Source organism: Phyllostomus discolor, chromosome 3 (genome assembly GCF_004126475.2).
Source record: "Phyllostomus discolor isolate MPI-MPIP mPhyDis1 chromosome 3, mPhyDis1.pri.v3, whole genome shotgun sequence".
Classification (NCBI taxonomy): Eukaryota; Metazoa; Chordata; class Mammalia; order Chiroptera; family Phyllostomidae; genus Phyllostomus; species Phyllostomus discolor.
Window position 1 is genome coordinate 12,571,595 of NC_040905.2, and position 23,967 is coordinate 12,595,561.

Consider the following 23,967-nt stretch of genomic DNA (forward strand, 5'->3'; position numbering starts at 1 on the left):
GGGACACGTGCATGCAGGGATCATCCCAGCCCGGATGTCCAGGCGGGGCCCGACCCTGACCCAGGCGCACGGGGCCCCGGGCAGCCCTGAGTCACGGCACCCGGCGCCCAGCACAACCCTGTCTGGATTTCCTGCTTGCAGGTCCTGTTTCTCCAGCAGATGAGGTAGAAGCACCCCTTCAATGGAGGTGAGAGGAGAGAGGAATCTCTAGGGCAAGCCTCTGGCAGCAGGTGCTGAGCTGACTTGATTAGGACCGGGAGCTTCCCCCGGAACCAGAAGGAGCCCAACAGCCACTGGCAAAGATTCAAGTCAAGGGCGTGCTGTCTTGACAGAGGGCTTTCTGGGCCTGGCCTTCCAAACGGGTGGGTTCACGAGGCTTCAGAGCAGGAAGGCACCTCATAAAGTGCAGTGCACCAAACAAACACGAAGGATGGTTTTTAGTGAGGTACTACGGGCAAATCCATGATTTCTAGGTGGTCCACTCACCAGGGACTTGGATCTCTGCCACTGAATTTCTTTTATTACTTACTAACTTTTTTTAGGGGGTTGGGGAGAGAGAGAGAAATTTGTTATGTGCTCAGACTGGGGATGGAACCCGAGGTGCTGGCGTATTGAGACAGTGCTCTACCCAACTAAGCTACCGGCCAGGGCCTGCATGTCTTTAGAAGCCCCACAGCTGCAGCCTTCTGCCCGGGCCTCCTCAAGCAAGCGTCCCTTGGGAGAGAAATCAGTGTACTCACCAGGGGAAAAGGCATTCAGCATTAGTCCCCTGGAGACCCTCCTCCAAACAGATCGCTGCCTTAAGCCTCTTGCAGATGGAGCTTTTCTGGTGACTGCTGTACACTAAGGCTGTTTGGTGGCTGTTGCTTGGGCCATGCAGTGAGTGTAAGGTGACCAGAACAGGACACACAGGCCTGGGTGCTCGTCCTGGCCCTGGCACTGGTGAGCTGTGTGGTCTGGGGCAAGTGACTCAGCCTCTCTGGGCTTCTGTTTTGTTTCCTCTCTGTAAAATAAAATAATTAGGAGTGTAATAATTTCTAAGTGAGCAGTGGTTCTTGAACTTGAATGTGCATTTGAGTCGCTGGTGGACTGGTTGAAACACAGATCGCTGAGCGCTCCTCCCTGGAGTTTCTGGTTCAATAGGTTCCAGTGGAGCCCAGGAATTTCATTTCTAAGGAGTTCCCGGTGAACGAGGCTGCTGCTGGCCCTCCAAGTCTACTTGAGAAGGGATCTTCCCAAGGTGTCTTCAGCCAGAGTCACGGCTATGATTGCAAACCTCGCATGGTGAGGCTTTCCTCCCTGACCTGTCTGGCAAGGTCATTCATGGCGATAGTTCCTGCAGGGCCTCTCAGTGGTGCCCAGCCCCTGGTTCTGTTTCCTGGTCGACGTGATGTACTCTCAGATGCTTCATCTCCACCCCCTTCCGCCCTCCTCAAACTTGATGCACCTATATACCCAGAGCTGTGAGGACTTCAGGCAGTTTTGAGCTCTGGGAGGGCAACAGAGTTTGATAATGTAAGGGGGAAAGTCCTGGGTAATGCAACATCTCAGTCCTCCGGGCTGGATGTGATGATAAGGCAGGGAGGGAGGGGCGGGCTCTTGCCAAATGCCTTCCGTTAAACGTCTGGTCTTACATGATCAGATAAAGAGAAACTGTGCTTAGAGAGCTGGGCGACTGCACTGGCAGGAATTTAAGTAGAATATTAGAGCTCAGTGGGATTTTAGAGATAGCTGCCTCGGTGGCGATGAAAAACCAGTGCTTCTGCAGCGGGCCCACAGCTCAGAGACCAGCAGGAACACCTGCTGAGCAGGAACCGCAAGTTGACCAGACGAGCTGCAGCAGGGCGAGCTCAGCAGTCTCGCGTGGGGGAGTTGGGGCAGGGTGCTTACCTGATTCTCGGGCCTGGAGTGGGTGGTTTCAAGGCCCACCTTGTAAAGGAGGAAATGGTTGGGCCTGGAAGAGTGTATGACGTCGTAGCTTTGGATCGGTGGGCTCAGCAAGGCCAGCATCTTCAAGTGGCTCATGATAAGCAAGCTGTTAGTCTTGATAGCTGAGCTGCGTGCAAGGGGCAGAGCCTTATCTTCCAGGGAGAGGACTGTCCAGAGCACACACGGTCCATGTGTCCTCGCTTGGTCTCAGCATTGTTTAAAATGGGGACAGAAAAGCATGTCTGTTTCCGGTATTGCTTAGTGTACAGAAATAAAGGAATGACATCAGCTTCAGTTCTCAGGGACCAAGGGGAGCATTTCGAAGTGTGGGATCCGCCCCCCACCCGCCTTCTCAATCAACTAGAGCATCTCCACAAGTTTCAATTTGGGGTCTTGACATCAGACTTTATGGAAAGAAAGGGTTTTATGCTTTGAAAAGCATTCAAAATCCAGAACTATATAAAAAAACCCCTTTAGAAAAAAGAGCACGGAAGTCCAGAAAGGACATGTGATCTGCCCACAGCCACACTGCTGGGCCGCAGCCCGGGAGAGCAGCAGGGGCCGGTGCACGGCTCGCTGCAGCTCCACCTGCATGGAGCCCCCGGGATGGGCAGGAGGATGCCGGGCCCCTGCACCAGTCACCGCCAGAGGCTCGGTAGTTTCAGCCAGGGAAGGCGTAAAAGTCCTCATATCGCACCTGAGGGTCAGGGACCTCCCTATGTCTTCCGTCTGTACCACCTGAAACATCTGGTCTCCAGAGCTCTGCAGAAGGAGAGAGGGGAGAGGGGGCCAGAGCAGTTGGAAGCACATGTGACAGCCACTCACAGGCCACTGGCCCGAGCTCCGGTGCAGGTGGCTGGGAAGCAGAGGGGAGTCCACGAACCACTCAGCGAGCACCGACTGCCTCCGCCCTGCCAGGACCTGGGGTGCACGTGGGCTCCATCTTCGCTGTGTTTGGCCTCCAGTTTCTAGAGGAGAAAACTCAAGAGCAGGAAGGATAAACGACTTGGTTGTAACTGATGTGGCCAGTCCTTGAACCCAGATCTGATTTGGGACTAGTGGCTCTTTCCCTGTCCCACCCTGTTAGGGGAGGAGAGGAGCGTGGAGGAGGCTGTGAGGCCAGAGCCAGCCTGCTGGGAGGTAGCAGCCATCTGTGCTCCTTGCAGGCAGAGAGGCAGACACTGGTGGGCGAGCAGAGGCTGAGGTGCAGGAGACCAGGAGAATGACTGACAAGATCCTAGTGACAAAAATAGGATTAAATGCACAGATAAAATGTTAGCCACTAGAAAGAAATGGGATCATTTCCCTTTCCCTGACACAAAAGGAAAATAAGAACATCCTTTCTAGACTCCAAGGACCCATGGAGTTCACCTTGTGCATCCCATGCACCTAACCTGAGACTGTGATGACAATGACAGGAAAGGGGGAGGAGGGGCTTCTGCCCAAGCAGAGGGGGGACGAGAAGAGCAAGGTGTGCAGCTGACCCAAGCACACACGACAGGAGAGGCCGAGCGCCTGAGGCCAGCTGTCCGCCCCCACTGGGATGCTGGGATTCTCAGCTGCCTCCTCACCTTTCTCTCAAGTTGTCAGGGAAAGTTTTATTACAGCTAGGAGGAGGAGGAGGAAGTCCCGTGGCATCGCCATCAGAATGAAAAGTCTTCACATAACAACCCCGCTGCTTGTTATGTTTACGTAAAGAAATCTCAGCCACAGATCACTGTGAGCAGAGACCCTAGCAGCTGGGGTCAGCCCTTGGGAGGCTCAGAGGACCTGCAGGAAGGGCACTGTAGCTTAATAAGGTGATGGGCTTCACTCTCAGCAAGGGCTCTGCTTGCAAACAGAGAGAGATGCAAGTGGGGAAGGGGGAGGCCATGGAGGAGACCCGGAGCTGAGATGGGTGCAAACCCAGGGTGCAGTGTTCAAGCATTTCCTCTGCCGTTGACAAGAGGGGCTGGGTTGAGAGTTTGCTCTGCCATCTCGGCAGTATCTTCTGTCCTGGCTATGTCTCTGTCACTACCAGACTTGCAGCCTTTGGAATACCCATACTTAGCATTTTGCAGGTGGAAATCCGGACTTAGGCGAAAGGGAGCCTCCCATGCCGGGAGGTCAGGGAGCCCCTGGCTCCAGCCCGCTGGGGGCTGCGACAAGAATCCTTCCCCCGATGATGCATGCTACCTCCTGACCTGAGCACCCCACTGCAACTGACGGGCTGGATAGGGGGTTTTACTTTTCTATCCATTCAACTTAGAAAAGGTATAGAATGTAAGTGCATGTGTCACAAGTGCATAGTTGAAAATTTTCACAAACTGAACACACCTTCGTAACTAACACCCGGATCAAGAAACAGAACAGGAAGCACTTTTAACTGAACAGATTACTTTTGCCTTCTTGATACTTCATATAAATTGGGTAACTCAATATACACACTTGCGTACATGTATTTTTTCCCCTCGACATTGCACTGATGAGAGTCATCTGTAGAGATGCGGGTGGTTGAAGATCATTCTCTGCTGTAGAGAGCTCCATCAGACGCGCGCTGTGGATGCGCCTTTGGTAGTTCCCACTGGGCCTGTGTGACTGGTGTTGTGTGGACATGCTGGTCTGTGTCTTTTAGGGACTACGTGTACACATTTTGGAGGGATGTGTCCACCTCCATACCGAGACGTGCGATTGCTGGGTCACACAGCATGCATATGTTCCGCTGTAGTTGACACTTGACAGTTCTACAAAGTGATTGAACCAGTTTAGCCGGGGGGGGCGGTTCCATCTGCTCGCCATTCCACTTTGGTTCCCCTAGATTCCAGTGCCAGCATGACCGACTGCGCTTGGAATGAGCGAATAGAACTGGGAACATACTTCAAACAGGCAGCTCAGCACTCCTTTCAAAGCAGAGCTAATGTTGTTGCAGCTCACCTCGGCTGCTCTCTGGCTGATGAGGCTTGTCCTGGAGCCATCAAGTCCCTAGTGATATAAACACTGATCGCATTCTTGGCTCTGGCTTTTCTCTGGCCGCTGAGAATCCTGTTGCGCGTTTGTTGCCGGTGGCTGCCATCGAAGGACTGAGTCTGCATGACCTACTTGTGACAAGAAGGGTGAAAGGACTTGGAATGGCTATTCCCGAATCTGGAAATTTACTTGCTAGCATTGAAAATAAGGGCACTTTTTGGAGTTGGCTATCATTTTGGGGGGTGGGAGCTATTAAGTGCCCACTGAAGAAGCTTAGTATGCTGATGCCAGAAATTGCTTTCATTCTCACCGAAGGATTCATCTTCATCCCATTGTCCAACTCACAATTTTAGAAGCATCTGGATGGCTTCCATTGTGGATATCTGTTTGGATGTTTTTACAAGCAGCATATTTCTTGTGAGATGTTTGGCAAACATTTGTAATAAAGATTTTGGATTTGCTGTTGTCAGTACAGATGGATAAGATCACCATGCACATCAAGCTACAAGCAACATTTAAATATTTAAATGAGATATTAGATATAAATGAGTGCTTTGACTTCTCCCTTTCTCTCCCACTTCCCAGATATTTCTTTGGCTTCCATATTTTGATAATTGTTTAGCAATTTTTTTAAATTGGGTTTTGAGCAAAAGACGTTAAAAAAAACAGCATCTATCTACCATGGAGACTTCTCTACTTTTCAGAAAACCAGTAAAATTATTGCTTTTCATGTTGCCTTTATTCCTAAATTAACTTGAGTGCCAGCAAGTAAAGATGCCCAGTGGCTAGGAGCTGAGGAAGGTTTGTCCTGTGGGTAAGCTCTTCAGTGAGAAGGGATTTCAAGTGTCATTTTGCAGGCCCAGCCTGTGAAGATTCTTAGAAGTTGATAGTGCTGCGAAATCATCCTACTTAAGAGAGAATTTGTAGGACAGCCGAGGCCACCTGACCCTCTTATCACTCCCTGGTTAGCAAAGCAAGTTAACCACGTATGCAACTATTTTCTAGTTGAATCTCTGGAAATGAAATTGCTAGGCCAAAGAGTAAAGTACATTTAGAAAGTTTAGAATTGCCCAACTGTGGTCCAGAAGAGTTGCATCACTTTTCACTCAGTCCAGAGTATACAGGAGTGTCTGCTTTTCTCATGACTGCTTTTAAAACCTGTTACAAAAACATATCCTTCTTGGCTTCTTTTGAGAGCCCACCTGTCACAACTCTACTTTGCATTTCCTTAGCATCCACCTGTTCCTTCTCTGTAGGTCATATTTTGCGCATTCTTACAGCTTGCATATTGTCTATGTACATCATCCACCCACCCAACCCATCTACCTTCCTACCTAAGAATGCAAGTTCAAGCAGATAGGAAAAATTATTAAGTTCTTATTTGTGGATTTTGGCTGGTGTGCAGTTTTAATTTCACAATAGCTAATGAAGTAGACAGATTGGGCAAGTTGAAGAATGCATGTATAATGATAAAGATATCAAGATCAGGACCATTAAATTATTCAGTGATCAAGGCCTTTTACTTGCCACAGGACAGGTGGTGAGGGAGGAGTGTATTTCCGAGATCAAGTGCAGTCAGTGATTAAGAACCAAGTTGGCTGTGTTTACCTCTCTGGTCCATGGCTTACTGACTGTGCAGCCTGTAGTAAGGAACTTCTCTCATCTCTAAAATGGGGGCAACTGTTGTATTTATCTCGTGGGATTATTGTGTAGATTAAATGACTTAATACATGCAAAGCACTTCTAACAGGGTCTGGCACAGGGCTGTTATAACTAGTTCATCGCTTCCCCCCTTTCAGTGCACTTCCTATTCCATTGAACAAGAAGAGCAAAAGTCTGCTCTGAGTCCCTGCATGAGACTCGCTGAAATTTGGGTGCATAGAGAGGCAGTTTACTTGAAAGGACTGAGCTTCCTGCCTCAAAAAATAGGCAAAATGGTGCTAAAAAAAGTAGCAAGGGAGGGGTGCACATTTTGTTTTTATCCATTTGAAACCATTGCCTGCTTGAGCCCCAGATTTCCACCTTTTTGATGGACCTGCAGAAAATGGGCGCCCCTCTCTCCCTCCTCATGGCCCATCCGGCACGCCTTCAGCAAGGAAACAGAGACCGCACAAAGCTCCGTGATGCCAGGACATAGGACAACCAACAGCACCTCTCTCCTGTGACACGCACAAAAAAAGAACCAAAAAGTGATGGAATTTCTTTCTTCATCTCTGCTTACACCCAACTTCCCAACCCATAAAAATCCATAGAGCTTCTTGAACTCTGTGGTGTTACTGAGACTGTAAATGTGCGTGTGTCCTTAGATTTTTCCCCTCCCCACACCAGTAAAATACGGATTCTGTTTCGGCAAGCTTGGTGAGTCTCTCCCGTGCGCTGAGCAGAGTTTAGTCCTGCTGGACCAGTTCTCTGGACAGGAGCTTGTATGTAGTAGAACCAGGAGGGAGGTGACAGTGAGGAAGACTCTGAAGCCTTTGACCTTGGGCCAGGGAGGACATTTTCAGGTGAATTTTGGAGAGATATGATGAGTTTAAGAGATGGATCCTTGTCACGATGTTTCATTATTACAAGGAAATTACTTCAGGTACTTTAAATTAGTTTTTTTGTGACTGAGTGTGTTCCTTTGTTCAATTATATCAAAATATGATTTTTAATGAATAAAAAAAGCACAAGTCTGATAAAAATTATGGCGGGCGTACGTCAGGTTTTAATGACAGCTGTCATGAGGGGACCGGCAGGGTGACAAGGCAGGTTCCCAGGAGGATACGAGGAACTCGTGGCCTCAAGCCAGTGAGGAAAGACGAGGGAGAACAACCCACAGTCAAGAAGGCACGGCGGTTGCTAAGTTAGGTGCACAACGGGCCAGTTTCCTCCGAGGCAATAAACCCCATCCTTTGGCGTTATCTTGTGTAGTGCACAAAAAGCATTTGTAGCTTATAAACTCTCTGCAAATGAGCATCTATTTTAGGTCTGTGAAACGTCGGGGTCCTTATCGGTGGTGAAGAGTAAGTCAAACAACCTCACATCTGGCGCCTGGAGAGTCCCGGGAGCCCAGGTGGGCTCGCTGGGCAACTCCCTGCAAGATAACACGTTACCCAGTTATCTTTTTGCTCTTCAAGTTCTGGGTAATTTTTCTTTCTTAAGAATCCTTTGTATGGGCATTAGCAGTCCCCTCAGATTATTTCTGATCACAAACAAAGGGCTGGTGTCCTTATGTTTTGTGTTCTTTGCCTGCTTCACTTCCAGAGGAGCAACATGTATAACACATTCCACATAACACATTCTCGTGCAGCCTGTACGTCTACCCCCAGAAGAAGCAGAACCACTGCAGAAGCCGGAGAATTAGCTTTGGCCTGGAGAGTTTGTAAAGAATCTGGGATTTCATCTCAGAAACCTCTATTCAAAAGACTGCTTCCCCAGATGTTTGTTTGAGTCATTCTCATACAGAAAGTTTTCGCCATACAGAAAGTTTTGTAATGTGATGATGTGATGCTTAAAATTACTTTGGCAGTAATATTTTTTTCTGAATTGAGGGTCTTGTCTTGAAAAGAGCTATCAAAAGAAAGCAGACACTATTTTTCAGATGGAAGCCTAAGCTCCCAGCAACAACGAATGGCTTCGCTCAGCTACCTGTTCACATGGACAAGAACCGCGTATCTAAAAATATATGCGTGAAAATAACGCCATTGTAAGGAACTTCAGTCTTTCAGCACTTGGGTCTTTGTTTTCTGAATATCAAGTCCACACGAAGTTAGCACAAAGCACAAAATTATTCTGGTGATTAGCCAACTCTTTGTTATCTGGACAAATTATGCAGAAAATAAAGGATAATGTTGACGACCTCTTGATAACAGCAGACTGAATGGTCCAAGACTAATTTATCATTTTGGTGGAAAGAAAACCACATTCTGAATTTTATATTAATGTAATATTTGGCAGTAAGAAAATCATAAGTGTTTTTAAGTGAAAATTGAACTAGATTTGTCAAAATTTTAAACAAATTTCTTCTCTCAAACTCTTTGCTTGAAAATATGTATGTACGTATGTATGTATGCATGCATGCACATACGCATTCCTCACTGGAGGATGTGTGTTTTGATTTAGAGAGAGAGGAAGGCGGAGGGGGAGACTGAGACATGGACGTGAGGGCTGCCTCCCACACATGCCCTCACTGAGGTTCAAACCTGTAACCCAGGCATGTGCCCCGACTAGGAATCAAACCCGCAACCTTTTTGGTGTACAGGACAAGGCTCCAACCCACTGAGCCACCCAGCCAGGGCTCCTTTCAGACTTTTACATTTGCAGGTTTTGTAAACGAAGGCAACTAAAATTTCCTTTTCTTCAAACCTTCTCCATCCTGTTCCCATGAAGGTTTTTGACTTTTGTCATCTTTTTTTTCACATTCGGGGACAGCCGGATATGTTATTGTGAGACGCATTCCCTTTTTCGTTAACAAACAAAACCACGTCCCATTATCTTGTGCACACACACACACAACTCACTTGCTCTCAGGGCAGCCTCAACCACCCATCTGATTCCCCACTTTTAACTGAAGTAACCGATGTCTATTCCATGTTGACAACTCAGAGGTAATCTTCAGGAGCCATCTGTTACGCAGAAGCACCCTAACAGACTGGCAAAGTTCACGGACACAGATAACATGACCTATAGCCGCCACACACATCTCATTTAATACACACACGGGAGCTGGCAGCTTCAAGTCTGTGGCTGAGTCAAGTTCATGTACAGACACAGACACAGGAGTTTGTAACCAACGAACCAGCTCATGCCTGGAATTAAAAACAAAAACAAAAACAAAAAAATCCCTTGAAAGTCAGTAGACGCTGAGAATGGTTAATTACTCACTTGACATTTTTAAAGGGGCTTTTCCCATCCTTTAGACATATAATCAACCATTGGCTGTTACTTAATCCGTCATTCAGATACAAACACATGGTATCCCAACAAAACTCACACCTGTGCCTCTGGTCTCTACCTGGAGGACAGGTATCCAACCAAGGGGACCATGCTGTCACACTGGAAAGGAATTCCTTGTCAGATTACAGTAGATTTTGAGATTCTTATTCTGAATGATAATAACCAGAATGATTGGGCCCTAGCAATTTTTTTTAGGTCTCAGAAATAGCTTTGCTTCTATTGACCCGAGTGGGTTTTTGTCATATAAACAGTCTGACTGGAAGAACTAATCACATTTCCCGTCCATAATGGCTAGAACTGGAGCCAAGTTCAAGGAGCAAACACAGCAGTGAAGACAGAAGACAGTGACGGTCTTTAAACTGGCCTCATTATTTTTCACTCTTTTTAGCTTCTTCCCCTGATTCTTCTTTTTTTTTCTTGCTGTCTTCTAATTTATCTGGCCATCGGACTATATTTGGGGGCCACATGACCCCTCTGTGAAGGAAAGCAGGCTCTCCCTATAAATCAAATGCCCATGTTGAGTCCATTTCCAAATCCCGGTTTGTGATGCCTCTTGGAGCCTGGAGGATCAAAGGTGCTTTAGAAATAAACAAGAAAGAGTTGTAGCTTCAAGTCCGTGTGTTCAAAAAGCTCTTGTGAGAACTAACGAGGACATTACTTTGTACGCTAGTGGTTTCTGTTTACTTGGTTCTGTGTTTTGCCTCCCTGGACCTTGATTTCCTCGGCAATGAGCTCCCTGCTCTCGTTGCTGCCGCCGATTGGCCACGTCCCCACACAATAACTCCTGATAGAGCAGTACCGCTGAGGGGTGCAAGAATGGCTCCCTGATTGGCCCTTTCGATCACACTGATGGGTCCCTTTGTTGCCTTTCGCACTGTGAATCAGACCCTAAGAAGGACTCAGTGGGAAGAAGCATCTCCTGAGTGTCAGAAGCATCAGTTCGGAGCCATAAGACCCCAGATTTCATGCCTTCCACAATTACAAAACCAGGGTGGAATTTGGGGTATCTGACTCGTATTTGTTTAAAATCCAGATATGAATTCCTACCAAGTCCGCCAATCATTTTAAAATGAGGCCGAGCTACATGGAGTCCAGCCTAGAACAGACCCCCCATTCTGCCACGACCTGAATTGCTGTTGACCCAGCCGGCGGTCCAGGCAGCGTGCCAGTCCCGAGACCAGATGTCGGGCTGAGCGAGCCAAGGGCCCGGCGCTCAGCCCCGGGAGGATGTTGTGTCAGCTTATCTCATCTGGACCCTTCTCTTTGTCCGAGAGGCAGTCCGTAGGCTCCGGGGAGGTGAGGTCTGAGATGGAGAGGCCAGACTGGCTCATCTTTGACAGTTTGTTCCATGAGCAATCACAGCTTCTCATCTACTTGAGTGATCTGGGACATGTCCTTGTCTTCATTCTTTATGTTGTCCAACCTCACTGACTCCTTTCCCCGCCTGTGGCACCACTGAACCTACGGTAACTTGTCCACTCATGCACGCCCTCGGCTGAACCCCTAGGGCTTGGCATTGCAGACTCTTCCGCCTCTGCAAGAGGCAGATCCGCGGCAAAGATTTCCTGACTTCCTTTGCATAACCTGCTTTCACTCCTCTATGCACGTTTTCTCATCCCCGAGCTTTTATGGCCACCCATTTGAAGCTTGCCTTGGAGAAGCTCTTGAAAGCTTTTCCTCTCTCTGGGGTAGTCTGTGCACTTGGGGCTTATGTGGAGACCCGCGCTCACCATCCTGAGCCCTGAGGCTGTCTGTGCTAGTACCTGGCGGTGAGTATGGCAGGGTTTCCAGGCAGGTTTTGCTCGTTCGATCAGTTATTAATAGTATTAGATAACATTTATTAACTTTTACAGTGTGCCAACTGCTGTTATAGGTGTTTTGAGCATCAACTCATTTCACGCGTATAATAATTCCACAAGATAAATACCAATATGTTCCTAATTTACAGATGAAGAAACTGAGGCAGAGAGAAGTCAAGTAAGCTGAGTTCTCTCTGGAGTTCCTGAGAAGTAGGGCTAACTTAGCTTTAAAACTCTGCACAGAGACCTCCTTCTGTGCGCAGAACTCAGGCTGAGCTCCCGATCTCCACGCCGCACGTGTGGTCAGGGTCGTGCTCCCCTTGTATTCTCTGTGTTGAAGTAGTAGTAACCATTCCTCCGCCTTTGAAGAGATTCTGCAATTCCAGCTCTGGGTGCGTTTTCAGAGAGGAGACTTGAAGAGCTTTGAGGGAGGCGATGTGGATGTTCGTTGAACGGCGCTTATTTTGCATTGTACCTCTTGTGAGGGAGGACATTGTTTGTGCATCTGTTGCCATAGTTCCGTGCTTTCCGAGAGCGCGATGGCAGGGAGTGTGCTCGGCGCCTGTGGTGTGTTTGGAAGGCACCAGCGTGTGCTTGTGCGGCCGGCCCCCGGGTCCTGGAGCCTGGCGGGGCCAGCTGCAGCTCAGCAGGCGCTTTAATTTAGAATTTCCTGAGCCACTTGTGGCTGACTCCAAAGTGTTCCATGTGTCTCAGAATAACTGAAAAGGAAGCAGAAACAGTTAAGTCAGCTGTAAAAATGGAATGCTATCTAGCAGCACAGCCAAGTCACTAAAGGTCACTGTCCTGAGACGAATCAGTAACAACGCGCTTTGGAAAGCTCCCTGTTGCTTTGGATGGAGAGGCTGGAGGGAGTGGTTGGAAGGGAGAGAAGGTTCAGGGTTCTGGGAATAAATTGTGCAGGGCCGTGAGTTACTCGGCAGGCTGTGATTCGGCTGTAAGGACACTGTCTGGGCCTTAGGGGAGGAGCGCGGGGGAAGAACATGGCGTTTGGAAATGGTGGGAGTGAAAGTCTTTATTGGCATCTTCAGCACGAGAGAGGAGAGGCCGAGATGATCGCGTCATTCCTAATGCACTTCCTCGGTGGCCGTCTCTCCAGGCCGCGTACCTACCTGGCCCTGTCTGTTCAGGGTCATCTCTTATGCCATTTGCCCCATGTTCACCACGTCCCAGCCAATCTCTCTGCTAGCTCCTGGGACCCCTACGCTGGTTCCTGTCATTGGAATTTCATTCTTGCTCTTTTCACTGTCTGGGATGTTCTCCCTCTGTGTCTTCACATGTTTCTCATCATCTGAGTCCCCGCATACATGTCACTCCCTCGAAGTGTTTCTTCCTGATCGTCCTGCTAAAATACCTTCTCCTCCCACACTCTGTCTGTCTCGGCAGCCTCTTCGTGTCCTTCACAGTGCATCTTACAACCTCCAATTCTTTTTATCGCTTGGGTGGTGTCACTTGTTTGTGGTCTCTGCAATGAGAGTCAAGCTCCCTGAGGCCAGGGACGACGTCAGTATTGCTCACCACTGTTTCCTCATCTTCTAGGACAGTGACTAGCGCATGTAGATGCTTCATGCATGTTTGCTTTCCATAAAGAGAGGGAGTGGCAGGAAGACTTCGGGATTTGGGGTTAGAGGCAGGGTGAGCCTCTGCAGTGGTTCAGGATGGGATCTAACCTATAGCCTCGTCTCCTTGACTCTGTGCTCTGGTGGCAGACACAGGATTCAGGGTCACCTGTACATGAGATTCTCCGGCTTTCTTTCAGATGATGCTGGAGCGTAGACCTAAGTGAAGGAGCAAAAAGTGGATTTCACCAGTAATTTGATAGGTTGGTTGAGACTTCAGGAGGTTTTTTTTTTTAATTCAGATCTCTAAGAAGTCTGAAGTAATATCAGTTACTGGTTCTTGATATGAACACAGAACTTTTTTTAAAAAATTTTTTAAGATTTTATTCATCCATTTTTAGGGAGGGAAGGGAGGGGGGAGAGAGAGAGAGAGAGAGAGACATCAATGTGTGGTTGCTGGGGGTTATGGCCTGCAACCCAGGAATGTACCCTGGCTGGGAATCGAACCTGGGACACCTTAGTTCCCAGCCCGCGCTCAATCCACTGAGCTATGCCAGCCAGGGCTGAACACAGAACTTTTCATAATTGTTATGGCCTTGGATCACCATAACAGCCCTGGAAAGTGGCAAGGACATACAAGTTTAATGCCATTTCAGAGCTGAGAAATTAGCCACAGAGAGTTTAAGAGCCTTTCCAGTGTCAAATGGTTGGGATTACAGTAGAGGACATTTGGCTTGTATGCATTGCACTTTTTATTACATTTTTAGATAGTATTTGTTTTCTTTATTTTTATATATTATTTTCATGATCGATTTAAATAAATACCCGTAAGTCCAAATAGTTATAAATAGATAATTTTTTTAAAAGGCGGCGAAGGGACAGACTTTTGCTTACAGTAAAATTCTAACTCTTAAGTGTAGATGGAATCATGGAAATAGAAAATCGTTCTTTGTCAGAGCAAGAGTTGTTGCCGGCAAGAATCGCCAGTGTTTGCTAACATTAGTGGGTGAAAGTATGACGAGAAACAAGATATTTTCGTAACTTCAAAGCGTCTCCTCACAAAATAGTTATTAATTACCAAGGGAAAACAGTAACTTTACAGCTGAGAAACCACCCTAATCGAGTGACAAAAGTCAGCTTTGTCAACAATGAGACACATGGATACAGTACACCCAGGGATGGGGTGCATGGAAAAGGGCATGATTTCATGTCTGTGCTATTTTTGCCCAAAACGCGTAATCTGGTGTAACCCTGAAGAAAGTGGACAAGCCCCAGGGGAGGGTTATTGTTGTACAGAAAAACCGGCCAGGCCTCTTCAAAAGTGCCGCGGTCAAGACAGACAGACGGAGGGCCTGCAGACGTGTGACAATGACGTGCCGCCTGGGCTTCTGTACTGGAACCCACGGCAGGTAAAGAGCAGTGTTTGGGCCTTGGCAGAATTTGAGGAGGCCTAGGGAAGAACATGGCGTTTGGAAATGGTGGGAGTGAACATCTTTATTGGCATCTTCAGTGCAAGGGAGGAGAGGCCGAGACGATCACGTCATTTCTAATGCACTTCCTCGGTGGCCATCTCTCCAGGCCGCGTACCTACCTGGCCCTGTCTGTTCAGGGTCGTCTCTTATGCCGTTTGACCCACGTTCACCACGTCCCAGCCAATCTCTCTGCTAGCTCCTGGGACCCCTACGCTGGTTCCTGTCATCGGAATTTCATTCTTGCTGTTTTCACTGTCTGGGATGTTCTCCCTCTGTGTCTTCACATGTTTCTCATCATCTGAGTCCCTGCATACATGTCACTCCCTCGAAGTGTTTCTTCCTGATCGTCCTGCTAAAATACCTTCTCCTCCCACACTCTGTCTGTCTCGGCAGCCTCTTCGTGTCCTTCACAGTGCATCTTACAACCTCCAATTCTTTTTATCGCTTGAGTGGTCTCACTTGTTTGGTAACAGTTTTGTATATTAGTGTCAGTTTTCTGGCCTGGACAGTTGTGCTTCGGTAAGGTGGCAACATATGGGGATGCCAGGGGAAAGTTCATGGTAACTTTTTACTAGTTTTGCAGGTATTTTATACAACTGAAATTATTTTGAAATGAAAAGTGAGGAATACAAAAAACAGATGCAGTCACTGCCTTCAAAGTACTTACAGCCTAGTGGTAGAGATTGACATTCATGGAGAAACGTGCAAATGTAAAATTTCTAAGTGTGGTTAGTGCTCTGCAAAGGCCTGCAGACTGGGGTGGGATCCTGTTTGTGGGGCATGTATCCTGCGAATAGAGGGGTGGGGAGAGAGCATCTGAGCCGAGATCTGAAGGAGGACCAGCAGCCAGCGAGACGAAGGAGCAGGGAGAGCGTCCCGGGCAGCACAGCCGGCACAGACACAGGCCTGGCATGGCAAAGAGCAGGGCACGTTCTCGGAATCAGAACAAGGCCAATGGAGATGGTACTGAGAGAGTGAGGAGAGGCAGAAGGAGAGGGGCCAGAGGATTACGTAGGCAGAAGAGACAGATTGGGGGGATTTCGAGAGGAAGATATGGGCTTCAGGGAAGGAGGTGTTACTGTTCATTTAGCCTTGACTCTGTACCAGGTTGTGTGCTAGACACAGCCCTGCAGTAGATGCTGTTGGTAGCCTACATTTACAGATGGGAATCATGAGTCACCTGCCAACACCACCGAGCAACTTCAGGTTCCAGCTCATTAGTTCTGCTGAGCCAAGTTTTCCAGGTCCGAGAGGACCCCGAGAGGGTCCTTGCACTGTCAGCCCTGCATTTGCCTTTGCTGAGCTGGCTCACTGGAAGCTCATTGTGCAGTAGCCTCTCCGTCATCACCTAGAACTATGAGCTGATGAAGGTTCAGCGGAGTTCCGCCTTCTGCATGACTTCCACTTTCACCTGTGCCACCACGCTTCCTCGGTGTTTGAACACACAGAAGGTGATAGAAATTGTTCCATAGGAGAGCTCGGATGGTCGCAGGGTTTCCTTCACGATTGAGAAGGCACGCGGCGACCTTCAAGCTCATCATCGCTGTCAATGCCATGTGACACTGTAGCAAAAGAAAAAAAAATCCCCTTAGTGAAGCTGGGCTGATTCTAGAGCAAATGCTGGATGTTGTTCTCCAGGGTGTCCAACCCATGGCCCGCACGCCGCATGTGGTCCAGGGAGGCTATGAATGCGGCCCAACACAAAACTGTAAATTTACTTAAAACATTTTTTTGGCTCATCAGTTTTCATTAGTGCTTGTGTATTTATGTGCAGCCCAAGACAATTCTCCTTCCTCCAGTGTGGCCTGGAGATGCCCAAAGGTTGGACACCTGATGGACTATTGATAGCAATGCCTTCCTCATCTGGCCAGTTCCTCTCTTTTGTAACAGTGCCTAAGGGGACAGTGTGGCCCTAGTCATGAATCAGACTGAACTTTGTGCTTGTGAAGGTTCTGCAAGCACAGCCAGTTAGTGTCATGTCAATACCATTTCTTCTGTGGGGTGGGCTAAGGGAGACTTCAGCCTGTCTGTTTTTAGCCTTCTGTGAATACCCAGAAAATCCACTTGGTCCAGTGTGTGCTACAGGCATCCTTCGGAGGCTGCTGGTGACGGTTGTCACTCTCCGTTAAGTTGACATTAACAGGACACCTGAAAAAGGAAAATGACAGGGATGGTCGGGTTTTGTGGCTGCGGGCGATACTCCATTTTTATCTGAGATGGCTTAAGGCCGATTATGGGAAAGGTACTGTGCTGGCGGGAATGTGGTTTATATCTTTAAATTTCACCCCCACAAGTTACGTTTCCTGTTGGCAAAGGAACTGGGCGACTGGTCGCTGTCCTGATTGCCAACGCCGAGTCTGGTTATTTGGAAGGTCAAGGCTATGCGTTTGCTCCCACCCCAAAGCACCTTTGCTCTGGCCTGGATGAGCATCTTAGTTTTAATACAATTTTTGACCGTATAAAACACACAGAGACCTTCTCAGGAGTTCTAGATGTTCAGGTTTGGATAACCTCCTACTGACTCAGGCCTCCCAGGGGCCATGCCGCGATGGCAGGTGGTTGTCGAGGCTGTTCCCTTGTGAGGCCGCGGGGGAACTCGAAAGAAAGGAGTGAGCACTGCTCTCTATGGGCCATAGCAGATGCCGATGGAGCTCCGTGGGTTCCACTCAGGCAGCGGAGTAGCCAGGCAGCCGTGCGCCCAGCTCGCAGGGGAGGAAGACAGAACAGATTTGGGAATAAGGGGAGGAGGGTTCTAAGGTCGGTTGGCTGTTGGGAAGCTGAACTTGGAGAAAGTCCCTCATCTTATTCAGGTGTCCCCAGTTTTAGCTATACTCACGTGTATGTGTTTGTGTAATTACTAATGACACGCGTGTAGTTTCTACACAGGTGTAGTTCTACCATCCCACGTGTAGTTTCACCTACCCGCCAACACACTCAGGGCACTGAGTAGCCCCGTGCCCGCAGGGACCCTAGTGCTGCTCCTTTGTGACCACACCCGCCTCCCTCCCACGCTCCCCATCCCTCACTCCTGGCCTCTGGCGACTGCTAATCTTCTAAAACTTTTTTCATTTCAAAGAGTTCTAGAAATGGAAGCACACCACGTGCGACATTTTGGGGCTGGCTTTTTTCACTCAGAATAATTCCTTAAACATTCATCTAAGGCAGTGAATTCCACCGTGTTTCATCTCCTGGCACATACGATTACTAAATCTCTGTGGCACACCAAAATATTCTTACTGATCTGAGAAAAATAGGTGTAATTTTGATTCATTCACACTGATGGCTCTTACTGTGTTGGCTGTCGTCATTGTTTTTGTTTGACAATCTAAGGGGAAGGGGGTCCCTGCCCCTGACTAGACAGTCAGGAGCTGCATGTTTGAAAAATGCTTGCGGCTCACCGGTCGAGCCTCACTGTCCTAAGCCGTGCTGAGTGCTCAGAAACCTCTGAGAGCTGACCACCGCTCGAGCTGAGCCTCCTGGTGGTTGAGGTAGCACTTTATCCCACTGGGTTTTAAACAGACCTCTTTCAAGTTTCGAGGAGGTGCTACTCACTAGTTATAGTATTCTGGGATCTTGAGAATGATTCTATTTTTTTTCATGATTCTATAGCCTCTCCTAGGTCTTGCCTTCTAAGCTACAACCTTCATTCATTAAATCTCGTTCATCCTGAAATCTGCTGGTCACTTCGGACATTTCCCAGTCCTGCCCTGGATCTCCCAGCTGTTTCTGCACCTCTGTGAAGTAGCGTGACCTGAACCACATGCAGCTTTTCCCAGCTTACACGTTCTCCAGTTTTATGTGTGTTAACTCTGTGGGAGATGGTGTGGTGTGTGTGAAAACACATGATGTTAAGGGCCTAGAAAGCCCTGCATCTTACCTTTACACTGACCTTAAGGAACCAGCCACCCTGAGTGTCAGCTTCCCCCTCTGCAGAACGGCGACAGCAGTGTGTTCCTCAAACAGTCACGAGGATGTCACCTCGGCATTTTAAAGCTGATACATTGCCTTGCACACGGTAGGCAGTGAATAATTTAAAGGCAGAGAAGGAGAAGAAAGAGAACGCTCCCAGTCTTGATGGTATTATCTTGCTTATAGTGAGGGACCTAGTTCATGACATAGGTACTGATAACTTCACAGAAGCACTTTCCGGCCTCCCTGTATGTGTCAAATTTCAGCTGTCTTGGTCGTATTCATTTAAGTTGCTCATTCTTCCATGTCAGTCGTGTGTCTAAGAACATCGCATCCACACAGTTATTAATCACAAGTCCTCAGTGAGCGATAGTTGAGAGAGAGAGAGAATTAACTCCCACCTTCTGTTGCGTGTGCAGACAGCCTCGGCAGCGCCCGGAAGCTGGCTCTGCGGCGGGAGAGGAGCACGGTGCCTGGCCGCAGCCTCTCCCGGCGCTCCATCAGCAGGGAGAGGTGGGTGGAGACGCTGGTGGTGGCAGACACGAAGATGGTTGAGTACCACGGCAGTGAGAACGTGGAGTCCTACATCCTCACCATCATGAACATGGTACGTCGGGCTCCGTGAGGGGAGGGGCGGCTGGCGGACAGGCTCCGCACTCCCCAAATAAGAGGCCTTTGTCCCTTATTATTCTTTTAACGTAGGCCTATGAATCGCTTCCCTGCCTCGGTGACTGAGGGTGGAAACTCAGAACATATGAGTCTTTCTCTGAAAACTGTGGGTCCTGGGAACATTGGCTGTTTGTCAGTTATATCTTCTACTAGGTATCTACCCAGTGACTCAGTCCTTTCAGTAGGTCTTTATTTCACTGTTTTACGTTAGTGCATAAACGAGTAAACTAACGTCACAAAGAACTAGAACATGATTTCCTCAAGGCAGTCAGAGCTAGAATTGCAATAGAGTTAATGACCCTGAATTTCAGGCTTTGCGTTTGCATGGTTGTTGCGTTCTGCCTTCCCAGAGACCGTGAGTCCTGTCGAGATGAGGAAGGATGTTTGCCTGAGTCACTGGTAATGAAAGAGAGAAGCCCCTGGGTCAGCGGAAGGGCCAAAGAGTAGAAAGGCAGCAATCCCTCAAGCACACAGCCAATCACTGATCCAGTCACCCCTGGATCAGGACAGGGGCGTAGCTCGCTCTTCTTTGCACTCCAGCAAGACTTCTTGGCCTACAAGGTTACATTTGTTTACGTGCATCACAATGCTGTCCCCCCGCCCCTGCCTCTGCGATTTATCTATTGTCAGTTTATGTGGGCTAATGGTCTTCTGTTTCTGACTCTAGGTCACTGGGTTGTTCCATAACCCAAGCATTGGCAATGCAATTCACATTGTTGTGGTTCGGCTCATTCTACTTGAAGAAGAAGAGGTAAGGAATAGTTTCCCTCCACCCTTCCGGCCTGTATCTTTGCTCCCTACTTCCTTTCTTCAGGAAAGCTCTTAATGGACGAGCAAGAGGGCACCAGAAAGGTGCTTAGAAGCCCCGTGAGAGGAAAATAGTATTTCTGTATTGGTTTCTTGGGAATTCAGTGATGTCCAGTTTCTGACTGTGTCCTGCAGAGACTTTCATGGTCCTTCTGGTCTTTCCTTATGTCACCCTTTGCCTCACGTCCACCCTCACACTCTCACACTCGCTGGACTTGGGGTAGGTTCAGGAACACGCGAGACCATCTTCAGCCTCACGGCCTATGCGCTCGAGGATCCCAGCGCCCACAACACCCCTCCCCTTGCTCGGCTCCTGGCCGGCTTCTCCCCTCTCAGGCTCCGGGGCCGTGCTGCTTCTTCAGAGCGGGCTCAGGGACCAGCCTGCTCACAGCTGCCCCCCTTCCGTTCTCCATCACAGAATGCAGTTCATGTCCCCGGTGGGTACCACTCTCACGGCTCATTAACATTCTGTGTGTGTGCTGACTCCCTCCGTGCTCCTCTCAGCCACCATCAGAATGTGAATTCCGTGAAGGCAGAAACTATTTCTTTGTTCTTGGCTATATCCCTAGCATAGAACATTTGTGCCTGGGATGTGAATGAATGAATGAAGTGAAATTTAGTGGATGAATGAACCCACCAACCTGATGAAATGCCTTTATAATCTACAAAGTTTAACCAGCTGCTGAAATGTGCAAAGAAGAGCACCATTCAGGGAGACACCTGGGGTCAAAGTGCCCCAGGCAGGGTTCATTGTATTCTGGGCAGAAGAAGCCTCCACAATCTTCAGTTTGATTTGAAAACAGTAACCTCCAGAGTCTGGAACCATTGTTCGTCTTCTCTTTCTTACCACCCACTGTCCTTAGTCACGCGAGTCGTCCTCTGGGTGTCTTAGAATACCAGTAGATGGGTTATTTCCCTGCCTGTGAAGCTTCTGTTAAGAAAATTTACCCCTAACTTCTTTAGAAACCAGGAAAAACAGAAACTATGTATCTTTCAATATCTAACATGATTTATCTAACTCTGTGCGAATGTAACTCTGATTATTATTTACTGTTGATGAGGGCCTTGACAAGATAAAGTTAGGTGTTTACATGCAAAAAATTAGTAGGGTACAAATGGTTTTAGTCCAGGAGAGATGACAATGATTTGTGTCCAACAAGAAGATAACTAGGGAGATTATGATGTAATGGGTCTGTAAAACATTGATTAAATGTTATCCAAATATGTAATTTATTATTTTACTTACGTTTTTAAAAAAATTATCATATTTTTCCCATTATTTATCCCCCCTGCAATCACCTCACTGCTGTCCACGTCCATGAGTCCTTCTTCCTTTTCGCTCGACCCCTCCACCCGCTAAGCCTCTCCCCTTCTCTGACAGTAGCGGTCATCCTGATCTCTGTGAGTCTGTCTCTATTTTGATGGTGAGTTCAGTTTGTTCATTAGATTCCACATATGAGTGAGATCATATGGTGTTTGTCTTTCTCTGACTGGCTTATTTCACTTAGCATAATGTTCTCCAGGTCCATCCATGCTGTCACAAAGGGTAAAATTTTCTTTTTTGTAGCTGAATAGTATTTCGTTATGTAAATATACCACAAGATTTTTATCCACTCATCTACCGATGGATCCTTGGTCTTCTTCCGTATCTTGGCAATTGTAAATAATGCTGCAATGAACATAGGGTGCTTATGTTCTTTAGAATTAGTGTTTTGGGTTGCTTTGGATATATTCCCAGAAGTGGGATTGCTGGAAATGCGTGTCAAGTGTATTTGGACATCATGGGCCGAGAAATCACACAGTGGCTTCAGCTATGAGTTAACTTGCTTCCATTTCTATCCAAGCTCTGTCTAACCTTGCACCAAGCTCTCATTTAGGTTTTAGGGCCCTCATCCTATGCTGAAGACACTACACTCTCCCTCAAGGACCTGGACTCAGACTTGGCCTCCAGCCCTTTCCACTTTAGACCGATTCGTCGGCCGGCCTCCCTGCTCCCCTCTCGGGCGGGGCTTAGAGGTGGGATGAGACCCTTCCCTCCAGCTTTTCCTTCTTTAACTCTTGTGAGCAGTTGACATTGTGGCAAGGTCAAGATGTATAGTTAGTCCTCCCACTTTCTAGCTGTGTAACCTTTGGTGGGCTGCTTGACTTGTCTGCGCCTCCTTCTCTCCGGTTTCTTATTCATTTGTAAAAGGAGGATAGTACCGTCTACTTCCTGGACTTGCCGTGAGAATCAAATGTGTCGATCCTTGTAGTGTGTTCGTAGTTTCTTGTTAGTCTCATTTTTATGATTCCTGTCATTATCATCACCATCATTTAGGTCCCCCGACAACCCTGTAAACTCATTACTATTATTAGCTCATTTCACAGATAAGGGAACTGTGCCAAAGGCCTAAGCAGGGGTGTCCAACCTTTTGGTGTCTGTGCCACGCTGGAAGAAGAGTTGTCTCGGGCCACATGTGAAACACATTGCAACACATAATCACAAAAACAATCTCTTAATGTTTTAAGTAAATTGACGACTTTGTGTTGGGCTACATTCACAGCCATCCTGGGCCACGTGCGGCCTGAGACCACACATGCGGCCTGCAGCCACAGGTTGGACACCCTGGTAAGATCAGCATCATAAGAGGTTGGAGACTTCTTTCAAGAACAGGATAGAGGATATACTGGGATGCGCGTGAGAGCTGGGATAAAGCCAGGTGGTCCCCAGGTCACTGTGCCATCCAGGGTGGGGACCAGAGGGTGTCAGGCTGGCTTGAAGGAGCATCTATAAGGTTGACAGACAGGAAGGAGATGAATGAATTATGCTTTCACAGATAATGTCCCTCTTGGTCTCGGAGTGATTAAGTGTTGGGCTCACTTTTATGAGACTCCGGAGTTAAAGGCCTGCTAACTTTGGAAATCCAGGCTGACCATTTGCCCTGCCCCCAGGGCGATTTGTGGGTCTGTAATAACCTGTGTAACTTCTGCTCTTTCAGGATAAATGTCAATAATGCCAGCAAAGAGTCTGTAGACCGGTTACTCTTTAACATCAAATATCTCTTCCTCCAATAGTCAGATGAGTTATTCCTTAAGCACGTGGGGAGTTTTCAGATTAAACGTTTTACTGCTCTTCTTCTCTGCCTGTTTCTCTCTCCCAGGAACCCAAGCCTGCCTCGGAGCACGGTCTGACCCTGCATTGAATCAGAAGTTGCTATTGGGACTTCTCAGATGAATCAATACATGATTTTTTGTTTTCATTACAGAGAGACAGAGCAACTTATAACAAAAGTCATGTACTTGCAAAATCATTTCCTAATTTGCCTTCGGAGCTAATTCTGTGAGCTGTCATTGATTTCCTCTGGGTCAGCTCCCTGCTGTGTAAGGTCACCCACCCAAATGAATAGGAAAGGGGGGGTGGGAAGTGAACTGGACTCACTTGAGAAAATGAGGGGAGGAAAATGACAGAAGAACAAAGAGGGAGATCTATTTTTGTTTATGAAGGAAGTGGGAAGAATTAGTGTGAATGGGGTTTGTTTGGACAAGCGTAGATAGCTATGAGGATGCTTCGTGGCACTTGTTGAGCTGAAGTCCCCCTGCGGTCACTGTGGGCCAGCATGGCCTCTCTGAGAGCTTTGGCCTCTTGCACTTGCTTAGGCTGCACGGTAGCCAGGCGCAGGTCAGTCAGTACTCTTTCCAAGGCTCCTGGGATCAAGTGCTTTCAAGAAACGAAATGACTAAGTATTTATTGGACTTAACCTCTTAGGAGATTTGGAGATTTAGAGGCTAAGGGGGCTGAGAAAACATTGTGCACAAGTAAAACTTCCTGGAAGAGCCATGGCATTTAGTAGAAAAGCAGTAAGTTGTCCTTAAGACCGTGTCACTGAACTTGGATTAAATGCCCCATATTATAGCAGGGGGTCTGACCTTTTGGCGTCTCTG

At 47.9% G+C, this 23,967-nt stretch overlaps 1 protein-coding gene across 4 annotated transcripts in view; it reads left to right on the forward strand.

The window, feature by feature from the left end:
* ADAMTS12 (ADAM metallopeptidase with thrombospondin type 1 motif 12) overlaps positions 1-23,967 on the forward strand; it is a 260,203-nt gene that overhangs the window by 93,520 nt on the left and 142,716 nt on the right. For all 4 annotated transcript variants that reach the window (XM_028517194.2, XM_036020227.1, XM_036020229.1 and 1 more), the window contains exons 4-5: positions 18,990-19,177; positions 19,907-19,990. In XM_028517194.2, the coding sequence (XP_028372995.1) occupies positions 18,990-19,177; positions 19,907-19,990 (272 nt within the window). The remainder of the gene's footprint in view (positions 1-18,989; positions 19,178-19,906; positions 19,991-23,967) is intronic.